The sequence below is a fragment of the Mirounga leonina genome, unplaced genomic scaffold (assembly GCF_011800145.1).
Source record: "Mirounga leonina isolate KUSES-001 unplaced genomic scaffold, KU_Mleo_1.0 Mir_53, whole genome shotgun sequence".
In the NCBI taxonomy this organism is placed as follows: Eukaryota; Metazoa; Chordata; class Mammalia; order Carnivora; family Phocidae; genus Mirounga; species Mirounga leonina.
The window spans coordinates 31,240,487-31,264,172 of record NW_023270807.1 but is presented as its reverse complement, the minus strand read 5'-3'; the positions used below and the strand labels follow the sequence as shown (position 1 = coordinate 31,264,172).

At 39.5% G+C, this 23,686-nt stretch overlaps 1 protein-coding gene across 1 annotated transcript in view; it reads left to right on the top strand.

The window, feature by feature from the left end:
- The first annotated feature begins 563 nt into the window (after positions 1-563).
- Positions 564-23,686, top strand: part of COL9A1 (collagen type IX alpha 1 chain) — an 87,040-nt gene continuing 63,917 nt past the window's right edge. The window contains exons 1-10 of the mRNA XM_034990906.1: positions 564-853; positions 1,400-1,473; positions 2,660-2,737; positions 2,875-3,007; positions 8,447-8,843; positions 20,585-20,668; positions 21,416-21,436; positions 22,892-22,966; positions 23,300-23,335; positions 23,459-23,521. Of these exons, the coding sequence (XP_034846797.1) occupies positions 840-853; positions 1,400-1,473; positions 2,660-2,737; positions 2,875-3,007; positions 8,447-8,843; positions 20,585-20,668; positions 21,416-21,436; positions 22,892-22,966; positions 23,300-23,335; positions 23,459-23,521 (975 nt within the window). The 5' untranslated portion in view covers positions 564-839. The remainder of the gene's footprint in view (positions 854-1,399; positions 1,474-2,659; positions 2,738-2,874; positions 3,008-8,446; positions 8,844-20,584; positions 20,669-21,415; positions 21,437-22,891; positions 22,967-23,299; positions 23,336-23,458; positions 23,522-23,686) is intronic.

Here is a 23,686-nt window from a genome sequence, read left to right as displayed (position 1 = left end):
ACCCACTTTTCGGGGCGCCTGGGTGGCTCAGTCGTTAAGCGTCTGCCTTCGGCTCAGGTCATGATCCCAGGTCCTGGGATCGAGCCCCGCATCGAGCCCCGCATCGAGCCCTGCATCGGGCTCCCTGCTCCGCGGGAAGCCTGCTTCTCCCTCTCCCACTCCCCCTGCTTGTGTTCCCTCTCTCGCTGTGTCTCTCTCTGTCAAATTAAAAAAAAACAAACAAAAAACCAAACCACTTTTCATCTAAGGTAACTGAGTTACAGACAGATTAACTAACTTGCCCCAAAACATACAACTAGTATGCTTCAGAACAAATGGAGATACAAATCTAGGTTGGCTGTGCACCAAGATACCCATGAGTTCCCACATCTCTGCTTTCCAGTGAGCCCCTCTTTACCTCAGTCCTCTAAAAGCATTCATTCACTGTATTCCTATAGCAGTTCTAAAAGCTTCCACTGTATTCCTATAGCAGCTTGCTTGAATTTTTCTGGTGAATTTCTCCACCTCCTGACTTTTTTCTTTTCAGCAAACTTTCCCTTGCTAATCCCTCCTTCAGTGTAACCTTGTTAGCTTTGAGGACACACCCCTGGCTAGGCCTGGGCTCACAGGGCCGCCTCTCCCCACCCCTTCCCTCTGCTGTGGTTTAAAGTGTCACCAGATGCCTCTGGTTCATTCCCTTTGCTTTAAGCCCTTACAAGGGCAGGAGGAACAAAGGCTGGGCCCAGAACCCATTAGTTCTGGGGTGACAGTGAAGGGATCTTGGGGGGAGCACTGACCTCCCTCCCCTACAACCCCTTCATCACTAGGACTGTTGGTACAAAAGAAAACCGGTTGGGAAAATGAAGAACTTCTGGTAAGGCCTTGACATTGGAAAGAGTGATGGGGAGACTGGATTGGGGGCCCTTACAACCAAGGGTCTGTGTTTCTGCAGTGATGGTAGGATGAGAGGAGGTGAGGGGAGATGGGAGAGGAGTGAGGAGAAAGAGAGAGAGACCCATACAGAGAAAGACAGGGAGACAGATGAGAGTGAGACAAGAGAACAAGCATAAGAGACAGGAGAGAGACAGAGAAAGAAGAAAGAGAGAGCTATTAAAGTGAAGAAGGAGAAATACTAAGAAGAAAGAAAACATAGACAAGGAAATAGATGTAGAAATGGTGAAATAGGTAGATATGGAGAAAGTGAGATAGAGCAAACAGCAGTCTCATGATTGTTTTAGTGTAGGAGCTGGAAATGTGAGAATTCATTAAATCTCTCAAGATTTCAAAGTCAAACGGAAAAAAATAAACTATACTGAGATTTGATCACCTACATTAATTGTGTTTACCATATTTCAAAATATTTAAGTAGTCCCCATCTGGAGGGATTCCTATTTGAGTTATTTTCTTTTCTCCTCTTTAGGAAAATTCCAGTTTTCTTCTTTGTATGCAGTTTCCTGGGATCTTGGGCATCTGCTGCTGTCAAGCGTCGCCCAAGTAAGACCACAATTACTGGATTTTGAAATATCACTTGTTCCCAGAAAGGATCAGGCAGGGCTGTGGCTGAGTGAGGACTGAGTGAAACATCCATAGTCCTCCACAGCCTCACTCTTCAATCCTGCCTTAGCCATGGGTTTACTCCATGGCTGGTTTTATGTGGGCAGTGTTAGGTATAGAAGAGAAGTCTTGGGTGTGATCACAATTGACAGGAAAGCCAAGCTGTGTACTCCAGTGCCTTGCACAGTGCCTACTTGGTTCAATGATGATTGGTAATATTAGGTGGGTGCACCGATGGATGGATGAATGGATGGATGAATGACGTGGGGTCAGTGGAGGTATAAAGAGTATTCTGATATACTGGGATGGCTGAACCAAAACTTGTAGCTGGAAAATGCTTTTTCTGAAGTCTGGGAAGTCTCTGTTGTCAGGTGAGTCTCAGCAGGGTGCTGGCGTTGGACAGTTACAAGAAGCCTTCTTAAAAACTTTCTGCAACTTTCTACCTGTGTAAGGAGCACCCAATTTAATTCTAGGATTTCTCATTGAATTAAGGGTTTAATCATTTTCATGATTCTTTTCTTTTTCTCATTACTTTTACCCATCCTAGGATGCTAGCAATAGTCTAGCTGGGATCATTTTTTCTGATCTCTTGGAAAGAATTTGTAAAATTAAAAGCACCCTATAAATTTTATTTTGGATTAGTGAATCCCAAGTCCCCCCCCAAACTCCTCTATTTAACAAAGATTCCTGAGAACTCCACTCTCCAGAAGTCCCATTAACTGGCTCAAGGCTGGCTCTGGATTCTCTTAGGAATTCTAAAATTTGTGGTGTTTAAGGAATATTTTCTAGTCCAAGCCACCAGAAGTTTTCCAAACAGGCGTCTGACACCCTGCCATTCAGAACATTGTACAGCTCTGGTTCCAAAAGGAACAAATTCCTAACTTCTCCCAAGTAACATTTTCCCAGTACAAATTATTAAAACTTCCCACTTTGTTTCTCTTCCAGGATAAGCTGAAGATGAATTAATTATACTCATAGAGTCATAGAGTTAAAGCCAAATACACTATAAGCAAGCTATTTGGCACATTATTCTCCTTTAAATAGTTGTTCAGCTCTTATTGTTATTGATATATCTTGATGGTCCTTGTAGGGGTTGGGGTAGGATGACATGCTATCTCTTTTGCAGGATTCCCTGTTAATTCAAATTCTAATGGTGGAAATGAACTCTGTCCAAAGGTCAGGATTGGTCAAGATGATTTACCAGGCAAGTAGTCCTGTATCATATAGAAAATCCATGCTTTCTATAAACCTACCTGATATATTCTTTTATTTGGGAAGGTTGTGGAAAAGAATATAACCAATCTCATTTTAGACTTTCTATTTTGTGTTCCCTTTCTGTAGGCTTTGACTTGATTTCTCAGTTCCAGGTAGATAAAGCAGCATCTAGAAGAGCTATTCAGAGGGTAGTAGGATCAACTGCATTACAAGTGGCTTACAAATTGGGAAATAATGTAGACTTCAGGATTCCAACAAGGTATATAAAAATATTTTATCTAATTATCTGCCTCAAATGCATTTTAAGAAAAGCTATGCAATGTTAGAAAATCTTCTCATGCTCAATGCTTCTTAGATCATGATTTTATTTGAAGATGAAGAAATATATTTACCTACCTACTTCAGTGTTCAGTGTCTAAATATGTAGATTCATGTTTTCAGTATGTAATTTACTTTTCATTCCAGGGAGAAAAAAAGTCACTGAAACCATTATACATTGATTCAGGACATGTTCTTATTACTTTGCTCTCTGTTTTTGTATAATTTGTCTGGTTTTGGCTGAAAGGACCCTCTGTGAAAAGTGCCAGAGTTTAAGCATAAATTTAACTAGGAACCGCGGAGTGGTTAGGAAGACTCACAATGGTGCTGTTCAAGCGTCCTGGTGCTGAAATCGAACCACACATCTACTTCTTGGCTCCTGGCAGGAATCAAACAAAAGCAAAACTAGAATAATGATAACCGAAGCAATGGTAGTGATAATAATTTAAAAATCCTCCACTTCATTTACATCCTTCTCTAGAACTATGTTTTTTATCCTTTAAATTATTTATAACTGTGGTGCTTTAGTGTATGTGTTGAGTCAAGCCATTGTTATGAATGAGCTTCAGGATTTTCAGTTTTATATCACTTAAATACCTTATATGTAATTATCATAATTATTGTATATTTTAGTGCACTGCAAAAAATTGAATTAGGATTCCTTTGATAGATGAACAAGAAAATTAAGGCTTTGATAAAAATTAAGGTGTAAAAGTAAATAGTGATTACTTAGAACAGTAAAAGAGTATTATAAAAGCTCTAAATGTTTATAATAATGAAAATTTTGGTCAAATTAGAATATTCTGATATAGTGCCAGATTGCAGATAGAAATTCATATTTTGAACATATGAACTATATTTTTTCTAAATATGAACTATATTTTATAAAATGACAATAGTGTACTGCATATGCCCTTTTTATAAATTTACTAATTAACATTAAATCTCATCCTCATCACAACCCTGTGGTAGAGACATTATTATCCATATTTTATGAAAGAGTAAACTGAGGCCAGGAAATTTAAGTTACTTACATCAGGTCCCAGGGTTAGGAGGTGCTAGAAGGACTGAAATTCAGGCAGAATGGTGCTTCAACCACTATTCAATACTGACCCTGGAAAATTATTCACATTTGGAAAGATTATAGGCATGGTAACAGCTACTGACTTTTTTTTTTTTTTGCTTATATTTTCTTTTCATGCACAGAAGTGCTAGTTGTGTTCTTTTTTTAAAAAAAGTAGTCTCCATGCCCAGTGTCTAGCCCTAGTTGTGTTCTTACATAAGCTTTAAAAACATCCATTTTTTTCTTTCTTTAATAAAATAAACATGATGCAAGACCCCCCAGTGCTGACCTAATTCTCTCTTCTATAATTTGAGGTACGATCTGGACTGTCATTAAGTTCAGATATTGACCAACTTGAGGCCACATAAACCTGTACCTCCTGCTCATCTTTGCTGTTGCTCTTCTCTAAGTGCCTACAGCTGTCACTAAATATTTTTCACAGTATATAACCAGTGTCCCATATTCTCTTATCTCCTTGACTCCCTGCCCCCCAAAGACTAAAATCTCTGCTTTACTGGCAAAGCTTATTAAAAGATGAAAAAAGAATTAGGTAGGAAGTAGAAAAAAGTAGGAGAAAGAAATAAAAAGAGGAGGGGAGAGGCAGAGCACTGAAATAAATGGAGTCTCAAATAGGTAATAAAGTGTACTTTTGGGCAAGTACTTACACTATCTTTGTTTCAGTCCCTTCAGCATAAATTAGGAATGATAATAACTGTGTCGTAGGAGCAAATGTTAATAAGTCAGAGAGGGTTTGGACAGAGCCTGGCAGATGGCAGTATTAGTTAAGTATTCATTCAAGTAGTGAAGAGCACTAGAAGGAGAGAATGTGCAGATGGGAGCCTTTTCTCCTTAGTGGATTCTTCTTTTCAAGCTGCCCTCTTAGTCCTACTCATTCAAAAACCAGGTGGCAAGAAAAGCAGGGACTGGAATTGCTCTCAGACCATGCGGGGAGTAGTCTTGGTTTAAAGGAAATTTCTATACTGGAGAATATAGGTTCTGAGGGAATGAAAAAAAAAACCTTAACAGGATTTTCGTGGGAGGGAAACGAGAATACGGCGTATAAAGCTGATGTGATAGAATCACAATTTACCTTCCTATTTTCAATTTTTTTGAAAGATTATGAGACATAATTTTTTGCTTTTTATTCTTTATTTAGACATAATAGTATCATATTCTCAACTCAAATTTCTAAACATTTTTTGTTTGTTTACCTTAACAAATACAATTCTTAGCTCTTTTTTGGGTTAAGGTCATAAACAACCATTTCAAGATCTAACGTCTTCTTATCTTTTATTCAAACCCTTACAGTTCTTCTTTTAAGGTACTCTGTGCAGATTGTAACATAATGAAATAAATCATTTATAGGTCCAGCTTCTTTTACATTATGTATGCTGTCAAGTTTACTTATCGATGTGCATAGCATCTTTGCAAGAACAGACTCTCAGGTGTTCAAAAAAGACAATGCTACCAACTGCTATTAGACTTGTGAGGACTTCTAAAAGGTCTTAAGTATGTATAAATACAGATATATTTTATTAATTTGAACACTGAAAGGAACTTTCTTCTCTTATATTGACAAATTGTATTACCTAGTTTAAAAGATTAATAACATGATAATTTTGATTATACTTGTATATATACACAAACATAAACATATATATTATCTTCATGTATATGAAGAAAGAGAGCAGATGGATACCTTTGATTTAACAATATGTCTATAAATGAACTGTTCTTCTCGCAACGTCAGTCACCAATTCATTTTTTTAAAAAAGTTTTTGGCATTACAAAACCAAGTCAGAGGTAAATGGGGACATTATGTTCTATCCTACCTTCAACATAATCTCTTTGCTCATTCAGCAGGAAAGATGAGATGAAGCATAAATTGGGAGAGATTCCTCAGTCAACCTCATGATGTCTTTGCAAAAGAGTCACTTAGACAAGTTACTGTGACTTGTGGAATCAAAGCAAAATAGATTTGTTTTATCTAGGGACTGATGAAATTCTACGGCCTTGCTCAGTGCATCTGTGAACAAATACATTGGTAACAAAACATTGGTTTACAAAAACCTAGAAAAAGAATGCTTTAAGGCAGAGAACAAAACATTAAGATTTATCTTTCTTCTATGAAAGGCTCACACCCCAACAATAACTATATTTGGACAAAAAAGAAAAATTCTTTAAGCATCTGGTTAAATCCAGATCATTAAGTGAGAAGAATACTAAAATAACATATTCATAATTTAAATGGATACTTGTCAAATTTCACCATTGGATAAAACTTTTAAAACTTATCTCCCAGCTCCAAGTTAATTGAGGTCATTTAAATGAAATGTATGAACTTCTATAAGGTTTTATAATTATACAGTAGGCAATATATTATACTGTCATCAGTGAACCTGAGCTTCTTCTCTAGAGGTTATTCTGGAATATGCATATTCTGAAAAATTTAAAGTCAATGGAAATATGTCAAACAAAATCTATATTAAAAGTAAATATCCAAATAGATGTAGACATCTTTATTCTGGGGAAATAGTTCTTACACACATTTTTTTTTCTTCTTTAGCTCCAAACTGAATCTTTTTAAATGTATATGTTAAAACCTCCTGTATACTTTTTTAGAAAAATATTTTTTTTATTTATTAGAGAAGGAGAGATCAAGCCTGAGTGGGGGCAGGGAGGGACAGAGGAAGAGGGAGAAGGAGACACCACTGAGCAAGGGGCCCAATGTGGGGCTTGATCCCAGGGCCCTGAGATCACGACCTGAGCCAAAGGCAGATGCTTAACTAACTGAGCCACCCAGGCACCCCAAAACCTCCTGTATACTTGACAAATACTTAATGAATTGAAAACTTTGCAATAAGTATAATACATATCACCAGTGACCACTTAAGAATGTGTACTAACAAAGGAATTCACCCAGTATTATAAATAAAAAAAAGTCATTTGAGAACTTAAGGTTAAAAAAACTACTTGGGGGTGCCTGGGTGGCTCAGTTGGTTAAGCGACTGCCTTCGGCTCAGGTCATGATCCCAGAGTCCTGGGATCGAGTCCTGCATCAGGCTCCCGGCTCGGCGGGGAGCCTGCTTCTCCCTCTGACCCTATCCCCTCTCATGCTGTTTCTCTCTCTCTCTCTCAAATAAATAAATAAATAAAATCTTAAAAAAAAAAAACTACTTGGATGCTAAAAGGGTGTTCAGGTGAAAAGCTTCATATTTTTGTTATTTTTATAAAATCAGCAAAGCAATGAAATTTGTTGACATAGTTGACCCATTTTATTGAAGGTGTACAAAATATTTGCAGTAAAGTAAGTTATATGTTTATTTATGCTATTGTGAGGGATGGTAAAATTTTACAGTTAAAGTCAGCGTAAAGATAGAAAAGCTTAGTAAGTTGAGTAATTTCACTTATTGCTAAACATTCTTGGAACTGAATAATTTTTTGGTTTAGAAATTCTTGACCCCCAACAATATATTTTAATGCAACTGGCAGTAACACATATGCCAATATGATAAATTTATATGTTATTCATTTTGTAACAAATCAAATCAGCATCCACTTAGATATTTCTTCTTGCCTTTCTCTTTTTTACTTTCACAAGAGGGGGCTATTTAATAGGAGTCTGACCTGAAGGAAGGTTATTCGGGACTTTGAGTCCTGGTCCATAACTGTTTTCAGAAATGTAAATATTATTATTTACCAAACAAAATTAATGGCATCTAACATGCTCAGTGTGAAGGAGCTTCTCAAGTCTATACAGTTACTGATTCTCAAAATGCATATGTGGGTCTAGGATATAATTGTGGAGGGAACTACCCAAGCAATTATGGAAATAACAAATACTCCTAACAACGTACTATATTAAAATAAAAAATTTAAAAGCTGCTTTAATTAAATGGCTTTATTAACTAGTAGAGCTGACTTGGATTCCAAATGATCTCTTCTTTAATTTGTGGAAGAAATGCTGCCAAAAATCTTGCAAGAATATGTTTTTTGGCTGAGAAGGAATTGCTGAACAGGAGTTCTTTAGGTAGTATAAACAGTAATATTGTTGGAGTTATGTGGCATTGGGAACCCTCAGCTATGAGGAAGGGTTTTTTTAAATGTGTATTTTAGGACGGAGCATTAATGTACATGAATGATTGAACTTTTCTGAAGGTTTTTATGGACAGTCATGAAAGAACAAACAGGGCATAGTTTTTTACACTGTAGCCTTTCTGTAGATCTAGAATCTAAGAAAGCATAATAAGGGAATATGGTAATATGCATGGGTACAGAAAACAAGACTTTTATTTACTGTTTTAAAATTTTACTCAGGCATTTATATCCCAATGGTCTGCCTGAAGAATACTCCTTTTTAACTACTTTTCGGATGACTGGAAACACACTTGAAAAGACCTGGACCATTTGGCAGATTCAGGATTCCTCAGGGAAGGAGCAAGTTGGCGTGAAGCTTAATGGCCAAACAAAATCTGTTGCATTTTCATACAAGGGAATGGATGGAAGTCTCCAAACTGCAACCTTTTCAAATTTGCCTTCCTTGTTTGATTCCCAGTGGCATAAGATCATGATCGGTGTGGAAAGGAGTAGTGCTACTCTTTTTGTTGATTGCAACAGGATTCAATCCTTACCTATAAAGCCAAGAGGCCAAATTGGTGTTGATGGCTTTGCCGTGCTGGGAAAACTTGCAGATAATCCTCAAGTTTCTGTTCCGGTAAGTATAAAACCATACACTATGGTTGATTAAAACAAACCGGATTGCTTAAAGACGAATACTTCAGGTATCTTTGATAATCATCTGAACAAATCTTAAGCAATGAACAGTTATTCATTTTCAAAATTCATTCAAGCACTTACTCAAAAAGCATTCAGTGCCTGTTTTGAGCATAGCATGTATCAAATGGAATGGGAAATCAGAGAAAGTCAAGTAAGTGGCTCCTGGTCTTGAGGAATTTCAAATCTACTTGGAAGATGCTATATGCCAACCTGGGGCTCCCAGAATCCTTCAGAGGCAATGTAAAAGAAGCCAATACTGGTGTGGTACACATAGTGTATAAATAACTAATGAGAATATTCAAAGTAAGGTTAAGATGAATGGTGGATTTACAAAGTCAAGAATTCTGTGCTTCTTGAAGGCAATGAACTTTGAAATAGAAGGATCTGAACTAGCTGAGGGAAAGAGCATTAAATGAAAAGGAAGTGGAGAATAAGTGGGCCCAATCAAAGGTCTGGAGACCAGCTGGTTTGGATGAAATGTATATGTGAAAATGTGTGTGTGTGTGTGTGTGTGTGTGATGAGGGGAAGAAGGGTAGGAGATACTAATTGCAGGGTATGAGAGAGAAGGTTAGGAAGCCATATGGTATCTGATTAACAAGAATGACAAGTATATGGATGGTACAATATGTATGTAGAAGTAGGTCTTGCATGACATATTACAAAAGTAAAGGATTTTAGAAGTCTGTTCAGGGTTTTGCTGTAGAGTTCCATGGATATAAAGGTTAGGAATTATATAATAACAGAATAATTGTGCCAACTAATACCATATAGTTCTATCATTTTGAATTGTTAAACTTTCATTGAACAATCCTTTAAAAGGATATTTTATAATATTATTACAGGAATTTAAAAAATATATCTTATAGGATAAGTGTTCTTTGGGGGAAATTAAAGAATTTAGAGCTCAATAAACTGTTGATACCAACATATACTCTTTCTCTCTCTCTCATACAGAACTGTTAAATTCTAGTCACAAAACTCGTATCATGGCATGTAGCAGGGGTGATACAATGATTTTGAATTGTTTCTGTGTACTTCTCCAAAGGAAAAAGGTTATCAGGCACTCAGTAATGGAATTGTTCAAATAACTTATTTTCAAGGGAAGAATTGTGATTAGTGTGAAGGGTAGTGTGAAATTTCTATATTCTGTGATGGACAGGAAGCAATTTGTAACTGCCACATTACTGCTCTGGCTTGTAGACACTTGAGAAAGTATTTCTTCAACTAATGAGTTATCACACCTCAAGTGGCTGGGTTAAAAAGCCAATGGGACCACTATTGTGCCATCTTGAAATTTTGTGCAGCAAGATTGTTGCAATGGCATGGGACTGGTTTGCAGACAACACCAAATTTCTGCAGTATCTGTGTCATTTCTGGGCCATGGGTAAGGGCAGAGAGACCTTAAGGCACCTCTTTAGTATAATGAGCATCAATCAAGTACTTGCAAAATTGATTTACTGTTTCATTGGTCTTGAAAAACATTTCATTTTTTTGTAGTTTCAGGTTTTTATTTAAATTCCAGTTAGTTAATATACAGTGTAATTTTAGTTTCAGGTGTAGAACTAGTGATTCATCCCTTACATACAACACCTGGTGCTTATCACAATCAGTACCCTCCTTAATACCCATCACCCATTTAACCCATCCCTTGTAAAACATTTCAAATCATTATAATTCTGGGTGTAATGGAAATTATTAAACTCTTTGATTGCCAGAGTGGTAAAGTCTCAATATTACTCCAATATATTATAATCTAGCTAATAATGTTATAGCTGATGGCAGGTTTTCTGCTAAATCTAATCTCATATCAGAGTGGAAACCAGTTAGGACCAGTTATCCTCTATTTTATTCTGCCATGTGTGGGCAGGCAACAAAGAACCTGGCAGCTGATATTATATTTTGCCTCTGGTCCACCAAGGAGCTTTTCAAAATCAGTACATTATAGCCAATGTTAAAAGTAATTGAAACAGGCATGAACAATTTTTTTCCTTTATACTGAATTTTCACTCTCCCACAAGGAAAGACAAAAGAGACTTGAACCTAAAGCTTCATTAAAGTTTCATATTTGATGATATAGTGTTGGTTGTAGTAATAATAAATAAAACAGCTCAAAGTTATAGGCCAAAAAAAACCCTACTTACATCCAAGTACTGACAGTGACAATGTCAAACTCAAACTTGTCACCAAAATGTATTCCTCAATTTTTACCCTGTATTAGACAAAGAAATAGAAAATTCTATGTAAGGAAAACCCATTTATGCTTTTTAAGCATCTTAATACCCTTAATATGCCAATTTAAAGTTTAAAAAGTGCTTTCATTCCCATTAACTTATTTTATCCTTGCAACAATTTTATAAAATAGCAAGCATAGAAAGGATTATCTCCATTTCTCAGTTGAAGATGTGATTTCAAGAGGGTTTCTCGGCTTGTAAGAAGCCATGTTAGGCATAAAATTTCTAATCTACCTATTTTCTGCTGTGCCAACTAACTTTCCTTTGAGAAAAGTAAAAATATGTATAACCACATATCATTCCTTTTGAAGCATTTCCTCACTTTCATTTTGGAAGGCATTTGTGATTTGAGTAGATTTTTCAGAATTTACTTTGCAGGACAAACTAAATGCTTTCTTTTTTAAAGAAGGAGGACTGACAGTATAAAACATGTTCTCAGACATTAATCCTACTTGTTTATTAATTTAGTAAACTTCCATCGTGTGCCTATATACTGGGTATACAAAGTTAAATAAATCACAGATCTTGTCTTCCTCAGTTCAGTTTCTTGAGGGTGAGGGGTTGAGATAAGTAAACAATGACAATACAACATGATAAGGATCATGATAGTGAATGGAAGCACGTGGAAGAGGCTCCCCACTCAGATCAGGCCAGGGAGGCCTGAGAGTGGAGGTCAATCATGTTTACTGTAGAAGATGATGTTTAGAGAAACCCTGGGGCTGAATGAGCATTATCCAGGAGAAGATAGGGTCCAGTGTTCTAGGAAGAAAGGCTCTCGTTAGGGACTTCCCACATATATCAATTCTTTCCTTTCAAGTTTATTAGTCTTCCCACACTGCTCCTTACTCGTCTAGACTAAGAATAGTCAAATACTCATACAAGTCCTCAAAGTCCAAGTTCAAGTGCCCATGAGTTGACCCTAAGCCCTTGTTTTTATTCTTGTTTTATGTTTTGATTTCTTACCAATTTGGCTGAAATTTGAAGTTGCTGGCAATTACTGAAGCTCAACAGTGACCATATGTCCCTTAGAAGACTTAGAGAGTGATGAGTAATAGTAACCATATATTCTGGGAGGTAGAAGTATACTGATAGGGCACCCTTCTCTCCATCTGGAGACAGCAAATAGTCAATATTAATGTGTGAGAAATTTTAAACTGGAATGAAATGTGCCAATAACATAGAAACAATAAGGAAGAGTATATTTTTCAATTTTTCTTCATGAAATTGGATTCATTCTAATCTTTGACATTCTAGATTAATTGAATACTTTTCTCAGGATCAACACTGGCTTTTCTTCAGCAAATAAATCAAAAGCAAACATCCCTTCTAAAGGTATTAACAAATGTCAGAAGGTAGCCCTAGGAACTGCATAATAAAAAATGCAATTGAAAACATTTGATGGAGCACTAATGCTAAAAGACTCATTTATATTGTACTTGTTTGTGATTTTCCCATATCTATCCTGTCTTGTGTCCCTTTCTCTTTTCTAAATTGGAAAAGGAAACCAATTTCAAGAGGTTTTTCATAAAGCTTGCAATATAGCTGCTCACGTGATCTACAACTCAAACACCTTCTCATCATTCATGGTTATTTAGTGGGCTCAGAGCATTTTATATTTTTTCCCAATGTACTGCTGTAATACATTGTTAGTTTGATTTTAAAGCAATAAATCCCATATTTCCTATTCTCCTTTGTGCCCATATTTTAGGATGGTGCAATTTATCCCACTGCAAACTCAGTTTTCTGGCAGCATACCATAAAAACATGTTATTTTATGACAGGTTCTTTATTGTTTGTTGTCAGTATGATTGCCTAGGAGAGTTATTTGGTACAGCTCTATTAGAAAACAAAGTTAGCCTTTCTCCTTTTTCAGGGATGTACACTAGGGGTTTGGGCTTAAAGAAGGATACAGGTTTATGTGGTTTTACAAATACATGATTCAAAACCTTTTTCTTTTTACCTATGCTTATTCAAAATAAACCACTGTGGAAAATAATCAGAAGATATAGTGCCTTTAAAAGTATATTTCGAGAGTGCTACTCTATGTTATTTTTGTTAAATTCAGAGAAAATGTGAGAGCAAATAGAAAGAACTGTCAAAACTAGTGATAGAGAAGTTATCTGTCGTTTTTTCTACTCCATAGAATTAAATCATACTCATCTCCACATACAGAAACAATGAAAGTTTCATAAAAGATAACATGGGAAAATCAGCTACGAGGTTGTGGTTAATATTCTTTTTGGTATTTAAGAAACATTGTAGGAAAGTTATTTTTCAGTGATTTAAGAAATGCATACTCTACTATGCATAATATCTAAACTATTAGGTTTGCTTATTAAGTTGTTTTTTTGACAAATACACCTTTTACTAATACTCTTTCACTTGTAAGTATGAAATAAATACAAAAGAAATAGTTATGTCATATATACATAACCATAGGAAATTCTCTTTAAAACACTTTGGTGTAATTTGATGGAATATTTTTGAATACTGACTGTGAAGACAATTTTTTTGGAGATAAAATCTAGCCTGCTGCATTGTAAACCATATTAACAATATCAGCTGGATTTTCCACTAGGTGGCAATGAAATGACAAGCACATAGAAAGAAATCTGTTAACATATGAGGAGCCATAATCAGAGGAAGGGACTATGGATAACTAGAATATAAACTAAATGAGGGTCAAACTTGCTTTTAATGGAAAATTGAAAAACACTAAAATTTTTTATTGGCCTCAGCTGTGCCCATATTGTTGCACTAAAAAAAGTCAGTGCTGTTAGTTTTTCTATTTCTATTAAACTATATATGGGCTAAGGTCATAAAGAAATCTTTGTTACGTAGACTGGGTGGTTGTAAGTCAAGAGATTAATTCAATGTTATTTTTCCTCCTCTTTGTGTTAATCTCTGTGCATTTGGTTTCTTTGTTTACAATGTGGTGTCAATAGAATCATGGACTCTCAAAGCTGGAGGAAATTTTGATTGTTATCTACTCCAAACCTCTAAGTTTACATGTGAAGAAATTGAAACCCAGACAGGGGAAGGGGTTTGCCCCAAGTCATAATCAAACCAGAAGATAAATACTATCAATTCTTAGTTCACTATATTTCATTTCATCTTTATATATTCATTAATTAACATTTGGCAACTATTTATTAAACATCTGTTAAGTTATAGACAGAAATTAAAACTCCAATGGAGTTTACATTCATTCTGGGGAGAAGAGATGGACACAAATGGATAAATGAGTATATGTATAGTATGCCTGGTGTTCATGCATACTCTGGAGAAAAATGAAGCAGAAAACTGGACCCTGGAGAGAAGGCCTCCCTGAGAAAAGAACATTTTAATAGAAACCTGAAGGGGTTGGGGGGATTAGCATGTGGCTCTCTGAGGGAGGAGGGTTCTAGAAAGAGAGAATATGGAGTGAAAAGGGACTGATGTTGGTTGTCTGCTGTGTTTGAGGAGGGCATGGGGACCAGTGTGGCTGGACTGAGACTGAGAGAAGTAGCCAATGAGCCTGAAGAGGTAGCATGATGGAGTGAGGGTGGGGAAATTGTGTTAGCATTTTGGCTTTCATGCTGGGTGAGATGGGAATCTATCTGATAGGTTTGGACAGACAAGTAATATGTTCTCATTTTTTGAAAGTATCTCCTTGGCTGCTGTTTTGGCAATAAAATGTAGGGGGAGAGAAGGACAGAATACTTAGGGGCACAATAAAAGGAGACCTTTAGAGACTACTGCAGTAACTCAGGCAGGGCTGGTCTTGGTTTGGAACAGGGCAGTAGTGGTGGAGGTGGTGCAAGGTGGTCAGATTCTGATCCATTTTGAGAATAAAGTAAACAGATCTGAAGTGTAAGAGAAAACAAAATCAAGAGTGACACCAATATTTTTGGAATGATTAATCAGAATTATACAGTTGCCATTTATTGAGCTGGGAAAGACTATGGGAAGAGCAGGTTATCAGGGAGAATATCAAGAGTTGGTTTGGAACATCTAAGTTCGATCAGGATTTTGATCACTATTAGACATCTAAGAGAAGATGCTGAGCAGGCAGTTAGGTATGTTCTTCTGGGGTTTAACAGGCAGGCCCAGCTGGGAATAGGACTCTAGGAGTTGTCAGTGTATATATGGTATTTAAAGCCATGCAGTGAGATGAATCGCTGAGTGATGAATGCAGTAGAGAAGTTCTAGAACCAGACTGTGAAACAACCAACATTTAAAGGTTGCTGAGATGAGGGAGATTCAGCAAAACAGACCAGAAAGAGCAGCCTGTGATATTGGAGAGAATCAGGAGACTGTGGTACTCTGAAAGTCAGGGGAAATAGAATTTTAAGGAGGAGAGAATGGTCAACTCACCCAAATGCTGTAGACAGATCAAATTAGATGAGGCCTGAGACTTGATATTGGATTCAGAAACCCATGAGAGTGGCTTTGAGAAAAGACCCATTGGAGTATTGGGAGTGAAAGCCCAGTTGGAAAGGCTTCAAGAGAGAATAAAAGGGATAGGAATTGGAGGCAACAAATACAGACAACTCTTCTGAGTTTTAAAGGGAGAAGAGCAGAAAACAAGATGGCAGCTGAAGGGGGATGTGGCATGAGGGGGTGATTTTTTTTTTTTTTTAAATGGGTAGATAACTGAGGATGCCTCATCATAGCTCAGAGTGTAACATTCCTTTATGCTCTACTAAAGTAGCCTTTCTGACTCCAAGGATCAGGCATTTATTACCACGTGAATCCCCTTGAAGTGCCCTTTTAAATTAGGCCACCTTTCCCCATCCATATCCCTGGTGCAGAAAAATCTTTGATGATGGTCCAATAATTAGTTATCCAATACTACTCAAATTCTTTAACTTAGAATTCAACAGAGGAAAAAACATCTATTGTCTACTGTTTGCCACAGTGAATCGGATCTCTTCTGTATACATCATTTTCTCCTCTTGTGCTGTGTTACTATCACCTCTTTAGAACTCTAACCTTTACCCTCCCCACCTCTGCTTATGAGAATCTCAGTTGCTCTTCAGGGCCTCACTCACATGTTACAGGTTATATGATCCCCTTGCTGATGACCTTAGCCATGTTGTACATCAATGGCAATACTATATATTGTCAAAAGCAGTTTGTGGCCTAGATGCTGCCCTATGTACTAAACATTTTTGTGTCTTCCATAGTTTCTATCTCAAAGCGCGTGAGTGTGTTATATAAAGATATGCTGGATAAAAAGATGAACAAAGCACTATATGCCAGGTCTGCTAACTCTAAGTCTACTGCTCTTTCCTTTCACTGTTTTGTCTCTGCCCTTGGTATGATTCAGATGACTGTCCCCTACTCATATTTAATGACAATTCTTAGCACTATGTCTGAAACTGCAGGGCCTAGTCTACAGAGAATTGGGGAAATTTCTGATTTCAGGGCAGCTCAGAGCCTCCTGCTTAGCAACTAGGAAGCTTCACTTGGAGGAGGTCCCAAATGATTGTAAAAACCAACACTTTGTCATAAAATGAAAAGAAAAAGAGTTCAAGTATTTCTTTAAATCTTTGTTGCTACTGAGTAGACAAAAGCTTAATGAAACATTTCTCCTGTTAAAAAAACTTGTCTTTGAAGAGCTAGTTTTTAGATATTTTATAATTGTAAAATTTAATCATAATTCAGTATGCAAAAAAAATCAAGCCTTGTGCTATTCTCAATAATACTGAACCAAGTTCTATAGTTTGTCATTAGAATTTTCTCAGGAGGAAAAGATAGTTGTCTAATATTAGTTTTTGCCTAAATTTAAGAAGAGCTTAAATACCTTATTAATTTTTCTCAACAACCTAGCAAAATAAGTAGAAATCACTAGCACTATTAGAAGAGTAGAAGTTGGTGCCAAAATTCCTTGTTTCAATGCGTTGTCTGCTGGACACTACTCTGGCTTAGGAGATAGGAATTATACCTTCATGTTCTATAGAAAAGAATTGGATAATGCCAAATCAGGATCACGTAAGGCACCTTACAATCACACAACTCAGTTCTCCCTGAGACAATGGTGAAGTATTTTATGTTGAGAAGGATGAATTGTGCTAGGACATTCTGTTTAACTGATTAAAAAAAAATCTTTCTTATTTCTCTACTTGTATTTTTCTCAAGTCTTACAAACTGTAAACTCATTAGGGGGAGGAGAATATCTTTGGTTTCCCTAGAATGTTTCCCTAGTGTGTGGCTTATATTAGGACTTCAAAAATGTTAACTGAAGGACTAAATTAAAATTATTTGTCACATATATTTTGTCAGTGGATATTCAAAGAGAACAGTGATTCCAGGTATGAAGATGAGAAACGTCTGGAAATCAGCATTTTGGATGTGTAATGAAAGTGACTTTTAGTAAGGAACTCTGCCAGTCTTCCTTCAAAATAATTAACATGCAAATTGGAATTCATATTGCAAGCCAAAAAATGGTTGTTGTATAGATGATTGTTAGTGCGTATGCGGTGTTTATGTGGATGCACAGATGTGTGCAGAAACCTTTGATCTATGTGGCGCTCTGAACAACCCAACCTGTATTCACAGATGAATTGCATTTCATTTCCCCATTATCCTGTGCGACAATTGCATCTTGCATATTTAAGCAGGTGTACCAATTTATCCTGAGAGAATTACATTTCTCAGAAAACAGCTTAATGAATTACTTTGCATTTACAATAAGTAACTTTAATGAAGTATCTAAACAAAGGATATAGGTTTCCTGGTTAGCCATATAATTAAAGTTTCTCAAGGTGATTGGGCTATGAATTTTTCTGAAAATCAAAATATCAAACATATACAATGCATGCCTAGTATGAATTACCAATTCACAAAGGATTTAGTGAATACAATATATGAACGGTCTTTCTTATTTTGAGAATTAGGGAGGGGGGAGACATCTTTTCTTATTCTGGTAATATTTTTATCTACTCATTGAAGAACAAGAATTATAACCCTCTTTCCTATTTGATATTTTATTATACACATGTATATGTAACTGCATATAAAAATAGTTGTCAGTTTTTGGAGAAGCATTAGAAATTTGCTTCTGGATGTATTTGCATAACAATCATGCAAGCAGGGAGAGGTCTGACTTCTTAGGGAAGTTCCTTAGTCTTGCTTTGAGGTTTTCTAGCAGATGTTGGATGTAAGCTTACAAAGTTTTAAATTCTAGATCACTCTTCTTTTCTCTTCATCTTTAATACGAATGTTCAATCACCAAATTCCTTGGTTACTGGCTTAGAACATGATGGCTTTCTGGAGATGGGATGTATTCTTGGGGGAGGCTAAGTAGAGGAGTAGAGAAGCCCCTTATTTCACAATCAGGCACATTTGGAATGCTAGCTCTGTCTTTTACTAGCTGTGTGACCTGTGGCAAGTGGTTTAACCTCTCTGCCCCACTTTACTCATGTGTGGACGGCTTCAAAGAGTTGTTTGAGGCACAGCTAGGTATTTAGTAGTCATTAAGGAGAAGGTTGTCCCATTCTTTCTTTTGTCTTCCTATTAAAATTTCCATTGCAGTTTACAACAAAACCAAAATAAAATCCTTCCCAAGCAAATGAGACTACTCTAATAAAGATAAAGTATTTGACAAAGTGATATGCTTAACTGTAAGATAATTGTGTGGCTTAATAAGCAGTTCTTCTGTAGGATGTCAGTATACTATTGTAAATAATTCACACCATGAATACACAATTTTCATACAATTTATAGAGAACTTTCCATCTTAAAATATATCTTGGTTTAGCTGTTCACTTTCTCTTCACCCCACTTACCTCATTTTTCCAGATATCTGTATTTTCTGGAGAAGAGCCATGATAGGGTTGAGAGCAACCAGGAGAATTAGAATCATCTAAGAAGAGGTACAAATGCAGGAATCTGAAAGCTTAATGTCTTATTTTCACCCCTTCTTCATAAAATGGAAAACTTCCTTTTGTTTAACTTTCCCTTCATTATGAGTAGAAGGGAAGGACTTCATCCTTCATCCTCTCCAAGTCTGATCTTTTGCTCAGTAACCTCAACTCTGGGTGTTTCCATAAAAATGGAAAAAATGGATCTAACTTAATGCTAGATCCAGCAGATCTAGAGAACTTTTGGCAGGTGGGATGGAGTGTAAATCACTACTGGATGAAAGAAAAGACATAATGTTTTGGATTTGGGACCTTGATACTTAATTAGATATTTGCATAATGCCAGAAGAATCAGCTGACCAAGAAATACAGATCTGATTTGAGATGACCTTGATACTTAATTAGATATTTGCATAATGCCAGAAGAATCAGCTGACCAAGAAATACAGATCTGATTTGAGATGACTAACAAGGAATTTCCTCAATTTAAGAAGATGGGCCAGAATGGAGGTGCTGGGTGGTGTATACCTTTTTTTTTTTTTTCCCTCACCTTGTCACCTGAGGCCTTCAGCTTCAGACCTGGTCACTCTTCTGTTGTATTGTTTCTCTCCTGTTCCCGTCTTTCTCTCTTAACACCTGCTAAAATGTAAGAACTTGTCAGGGTACATTTGGATTTCAAGTGTCTGAAAATTTTATATCTCTTCAACAAATGAATGAGATAGCAATAAATTTAAATGGTTTCTATTCTCTTGTTTTTTCCCTGAGTTCTAGATTTCCCTCTCATTCCCTCCATTTTCAGTCCTTCCTATTTCCATTTTAAGCTGTGAATACTCCATGGAGAATGTCTTCTCTAGCATGCAAATTTCTTCTAGGACTGGATTTTCTTTCCTCTCCTTTTCCTCCTACGTGCCACCTCTTTGGCTGTCTCTGTCTCTAGTCTTCCCCCATGTAAACTCTTTTTTTTTTTTTTTTTAAAGATTTTATTTATTTATTTGACAGAGAGAGACACAGCGAGAGAGGGAACACAAGCAGGGGGAGTGGGAGAGGGAGAAGCAGACTCCCTGCCGAGCAGGGAACCCGATGCGGGGCTCTATCCCAGGACCCTGGGATCATGACCAGAGCCAAAGGCAGATGCTTAACGACTGAGCCACTCAGGCGCCCCCCCATGTAAACTCTTAGTGCATGTGTTCTCTGTGAAGTTCAGTAGGCCTGGGCTCCAATCTAGACCCTTACACCGGCTTGTGACCTGGCAGGTTCCTTGTTCTCACAGGGCCTCATTTGAATAGAATCTGCATCTTAAGGATGTGGAAGGACAGAAATGGAAAGTCAGTGCCAGTTCCTGCTGAAGGCTACGCTGGAATACTGCAGAGCTAAAGACATCTACATTCAATCATCAGAGAAACTTGGGAAGTGCTTCCAGCCCATTTCCATTGGAAAATCTGTATTCAAGGAACAAGAGCACTGGTCCACTGAGGTCAATCAGTTCAAATTGGTCTCCAGTCACTAAACAATTGGACCACACTTACAAACTTATCTCTCTCTTAAATGACCTGCTTCTGTCCTCCAGAATCTGAATTGACTGTCTGCTGTCTTTCTCCAGTTTGAACTTCAGTGGATGCTGATCCATTGTGACCCACTACGCCCCAGGAGAGAAACTTGCCATGAGCTGCCAGTCCGGGTAACTGTGAGTCCCTTGACCACCTACACTTCCACCTAGCCTACCTCCCACCACCTCCTTAAACTCCCCACCTCCTCACTCTTTTTCTAAAGAGTTCAGGCTTTACTGTAGGGACCACATAGATATTAAGGAAGCACAGGTCCCACCCACAGCCTGGCAAGGAGAAACCACCTCAGGGTGTCTGGTTCTACCTTGGGTGGCTTATGACCCTCACTCCTCCTCCCCCAAACATCTCTCCAAGAACACTGGCAGTCCATTCGTCGCCCACAGTGGACAGCGAGAGACTACACTTGGGCAGATGGGCAGAGGCAGAGGTGCACCTTCAGGCCTTGCCTGTGTGGCGGCGGGGAAAGGGTTAAGGGGGACTGTTGTCATTCTATCCGTCCTCCAGCCCGCAAGCTCTCCTCCAATCCCTAGGACCCTCTCCAGGACCATTCATAAACAGGAGGAACGTACGCCTCCCTGGCTGGGCACCTTTGTAAAGAACTACTCCCGGGGGCGCTTTTTGCGGGGGAGAAGTACCACCTCAGGCGTGTGACGGGTCCGGGAAGCCCAGCGGGGCGGCGGGAGGCAGAGTCCGTCCAGGGGATTAGCAGAGGGTGGCGGGCATGGCCTGGACCGCGCGGGATCGAGGGGCCCTAGGGCTGCGACTGCTGCTGTCTGGGCTCTGCTTGTGCGTGGCTCAAGTAAGTTGTGCGCGAGTGTGGGGGAGGGGAGAGCCTTCTCACTTTCTCCCCGTCTTTTCTTCTCCAGCCCAGCGAGACCACCGACCAGGTAAGCGGAGGGCGAGAAGTGCTTGCATTTTTCAAGTGCACGCAGGGAAAAGTGGAGGAACGGCCGTCGCGGGAGCTGTGGGGAAGGCGCAGAGCTTTCCCTGGGCTCTGCAGCCGCGTTCTTCCTCCAGCCTTGAGCACCTGCAGCGAGTACCATCGGAGTCGGGGACCCTAGATGACCCTTAGGTGGGGAAAGGCGTCTCCTCCCCCACCTGGGCCCCAACACTGCAGGCAGAGGCTCTGAAGGCCATTAGTGACTGGGGACCGGTCACTAAACTTGGGCGGTTTACCGGGTTGCTTCTTAACTCCCCCACCCCGCCCCTCCTGGTTGCATTCACGAGCAGGCCCTTCTGGAGAAGGCGGGAATTCAGCCTAGCGGCGCTAAGCGCTCTCGCAGCTCCACCAGCCCGCGGTAGCAGCATTAAACCGCGAACCTTGCTGGTGGTGCCCGCCGCTCTGGGATTGGAACCCGGCGGTCTTGGCTGGCATCAGTCAAAATTTCAGCAGTTTCCCGAAGGCTCCGGCGTCTCCTTCCTCCCGCGCGGGAGAGGACCCGGCGGGGGCGGTGAGCCCAGACGCGGTTTGAGGTTTCACTTACAAAGACCCCATTGTAACCTGTCTGGTCACTGGAGTTTAGAAAAACAAAGTTTCCTTGATGAAAGAATCTTTTTACCCCTTTCTTTTTCTTCTTCTAAATTAGAAGAGAAAAAAAAAAAAATCCCACATACCCTAAGCAACTTGCTCACACATTTTCAGTCGCCAGTATTCCCTCGGGCACCATCAAAGCTTGGCTGTTTGCAAGCGATAAAAGCGGTAATACCCTAGGGTCAGTCTGAAATTTGGTGTAGTTTTAAAGCGAGGTGCAAAGACCTTATGCAAGAGAGTGTCAATGCAGGTAAATCCGAAATGAAGCCAGGCCCTCCCTGGGTTTCAAGGCTCTTTTGCCCCAATCCTCCCCAGTTTTCCTCCAGTATTTCTCCCTGATTTCTACTGGACGTAGAAAGATTTACAAAACGATCCGGTACTGGATCTGAGGTGGAGCGCCTCCAGTCTGAGCAGTTCCTTTTCAGCCAAAACACTGACTCTCAATTACTCATCAAATCGAAGTAGCGATTTGATGTCCTTTAAAAAAAAAAAAAGAGGCGTCAGGCCCTCGCTTCTTCAAGACCCCTTTTGGTTTAATGGTCTCTGTAGGGCGAGGCCGTGTGACCCCAGTGCCCACCGTGGGGCCTAGATTCTGCTCTAACCACACTATTAAGCCTCATTCAGAATATGGCGGAACCAAAGAAACCTGGGGTCGCTCGGGAGTTTTATACTGGAGTTTTACTGCATTTCAAGACTCCGTCCCCCAAAGGGAAGTGTTCTTACCGGTGGAGGTGGGGGCCTCAGGACATCGCGCCAGTTTCTTGTTGTTGCCCAACGTGCTCCATTAACCCGTGTGTGCTATTCTTGTCAGAGAGGTCCCCCGGGCCAGCAGGGTCCCCCCGGGCCCCCAGGTCCCCCTGGAGTTCCAGGCATCGATGGCATCGACGTAAGTTTCTATCTCCAGTCCTGTTCCTCCAGTCCCACCGCTTCCTACCCTTTCTCCAGCGGGATGGGTTTTTGACGGGGCCAGATGCCCGCCATCCAAAGGCGGGCTAGGGCATGGGTGAGAGCTGGGTTGGAGCCTCTGTAGAAGCCTGGGGATTTTCGGGGGATGAGGTAGACATGTTCAGTTGTCCCCGCTGGTCAAGGATCTCCACCATTTAGCTTTACCCTGTCCCCGTCCCCGAGCTGTGTGGTGAACACGCGTGGAAGTCTCCCGGCTGGGTCCTCAGCGCCTCCCACTCATGGACTGCTCTTGCCTTTTCTACTACCCCTGCAGGGTGACCGAGGTCCAAAGGGTCCCCCGGGTCCGCCGGTAAGTTGATCAGCGCATTCGCTCTTCACTTCTTTCCTTTAGACGTGGTTTGCAGCCACGTGAGTTCCAAGAGTCTCAACTTTGCATCGTTCTCTCTCCCGCCCCCGCCCCCTCCCTGCTCAGGGTCCCGCTGGAGAACCGGGCAAGCCAGGAGCTCCGGGAAAGCCGGGCACGCCGGGCGCCGACGTAAGTAGGCGCAGGCGCGCGCACGGGGGGGGGGGGGAGGGAGGGAGAGACGTGACGATCTGCTGGGTGGGTGCGGACTGCGGGGATCCACGCTGAAACAGGGCTCTGGCCCTGACCTGGGCCTTGTACTCCCCGCGCGGCGGGGAAGCGGCAGTTTTTGCAAAG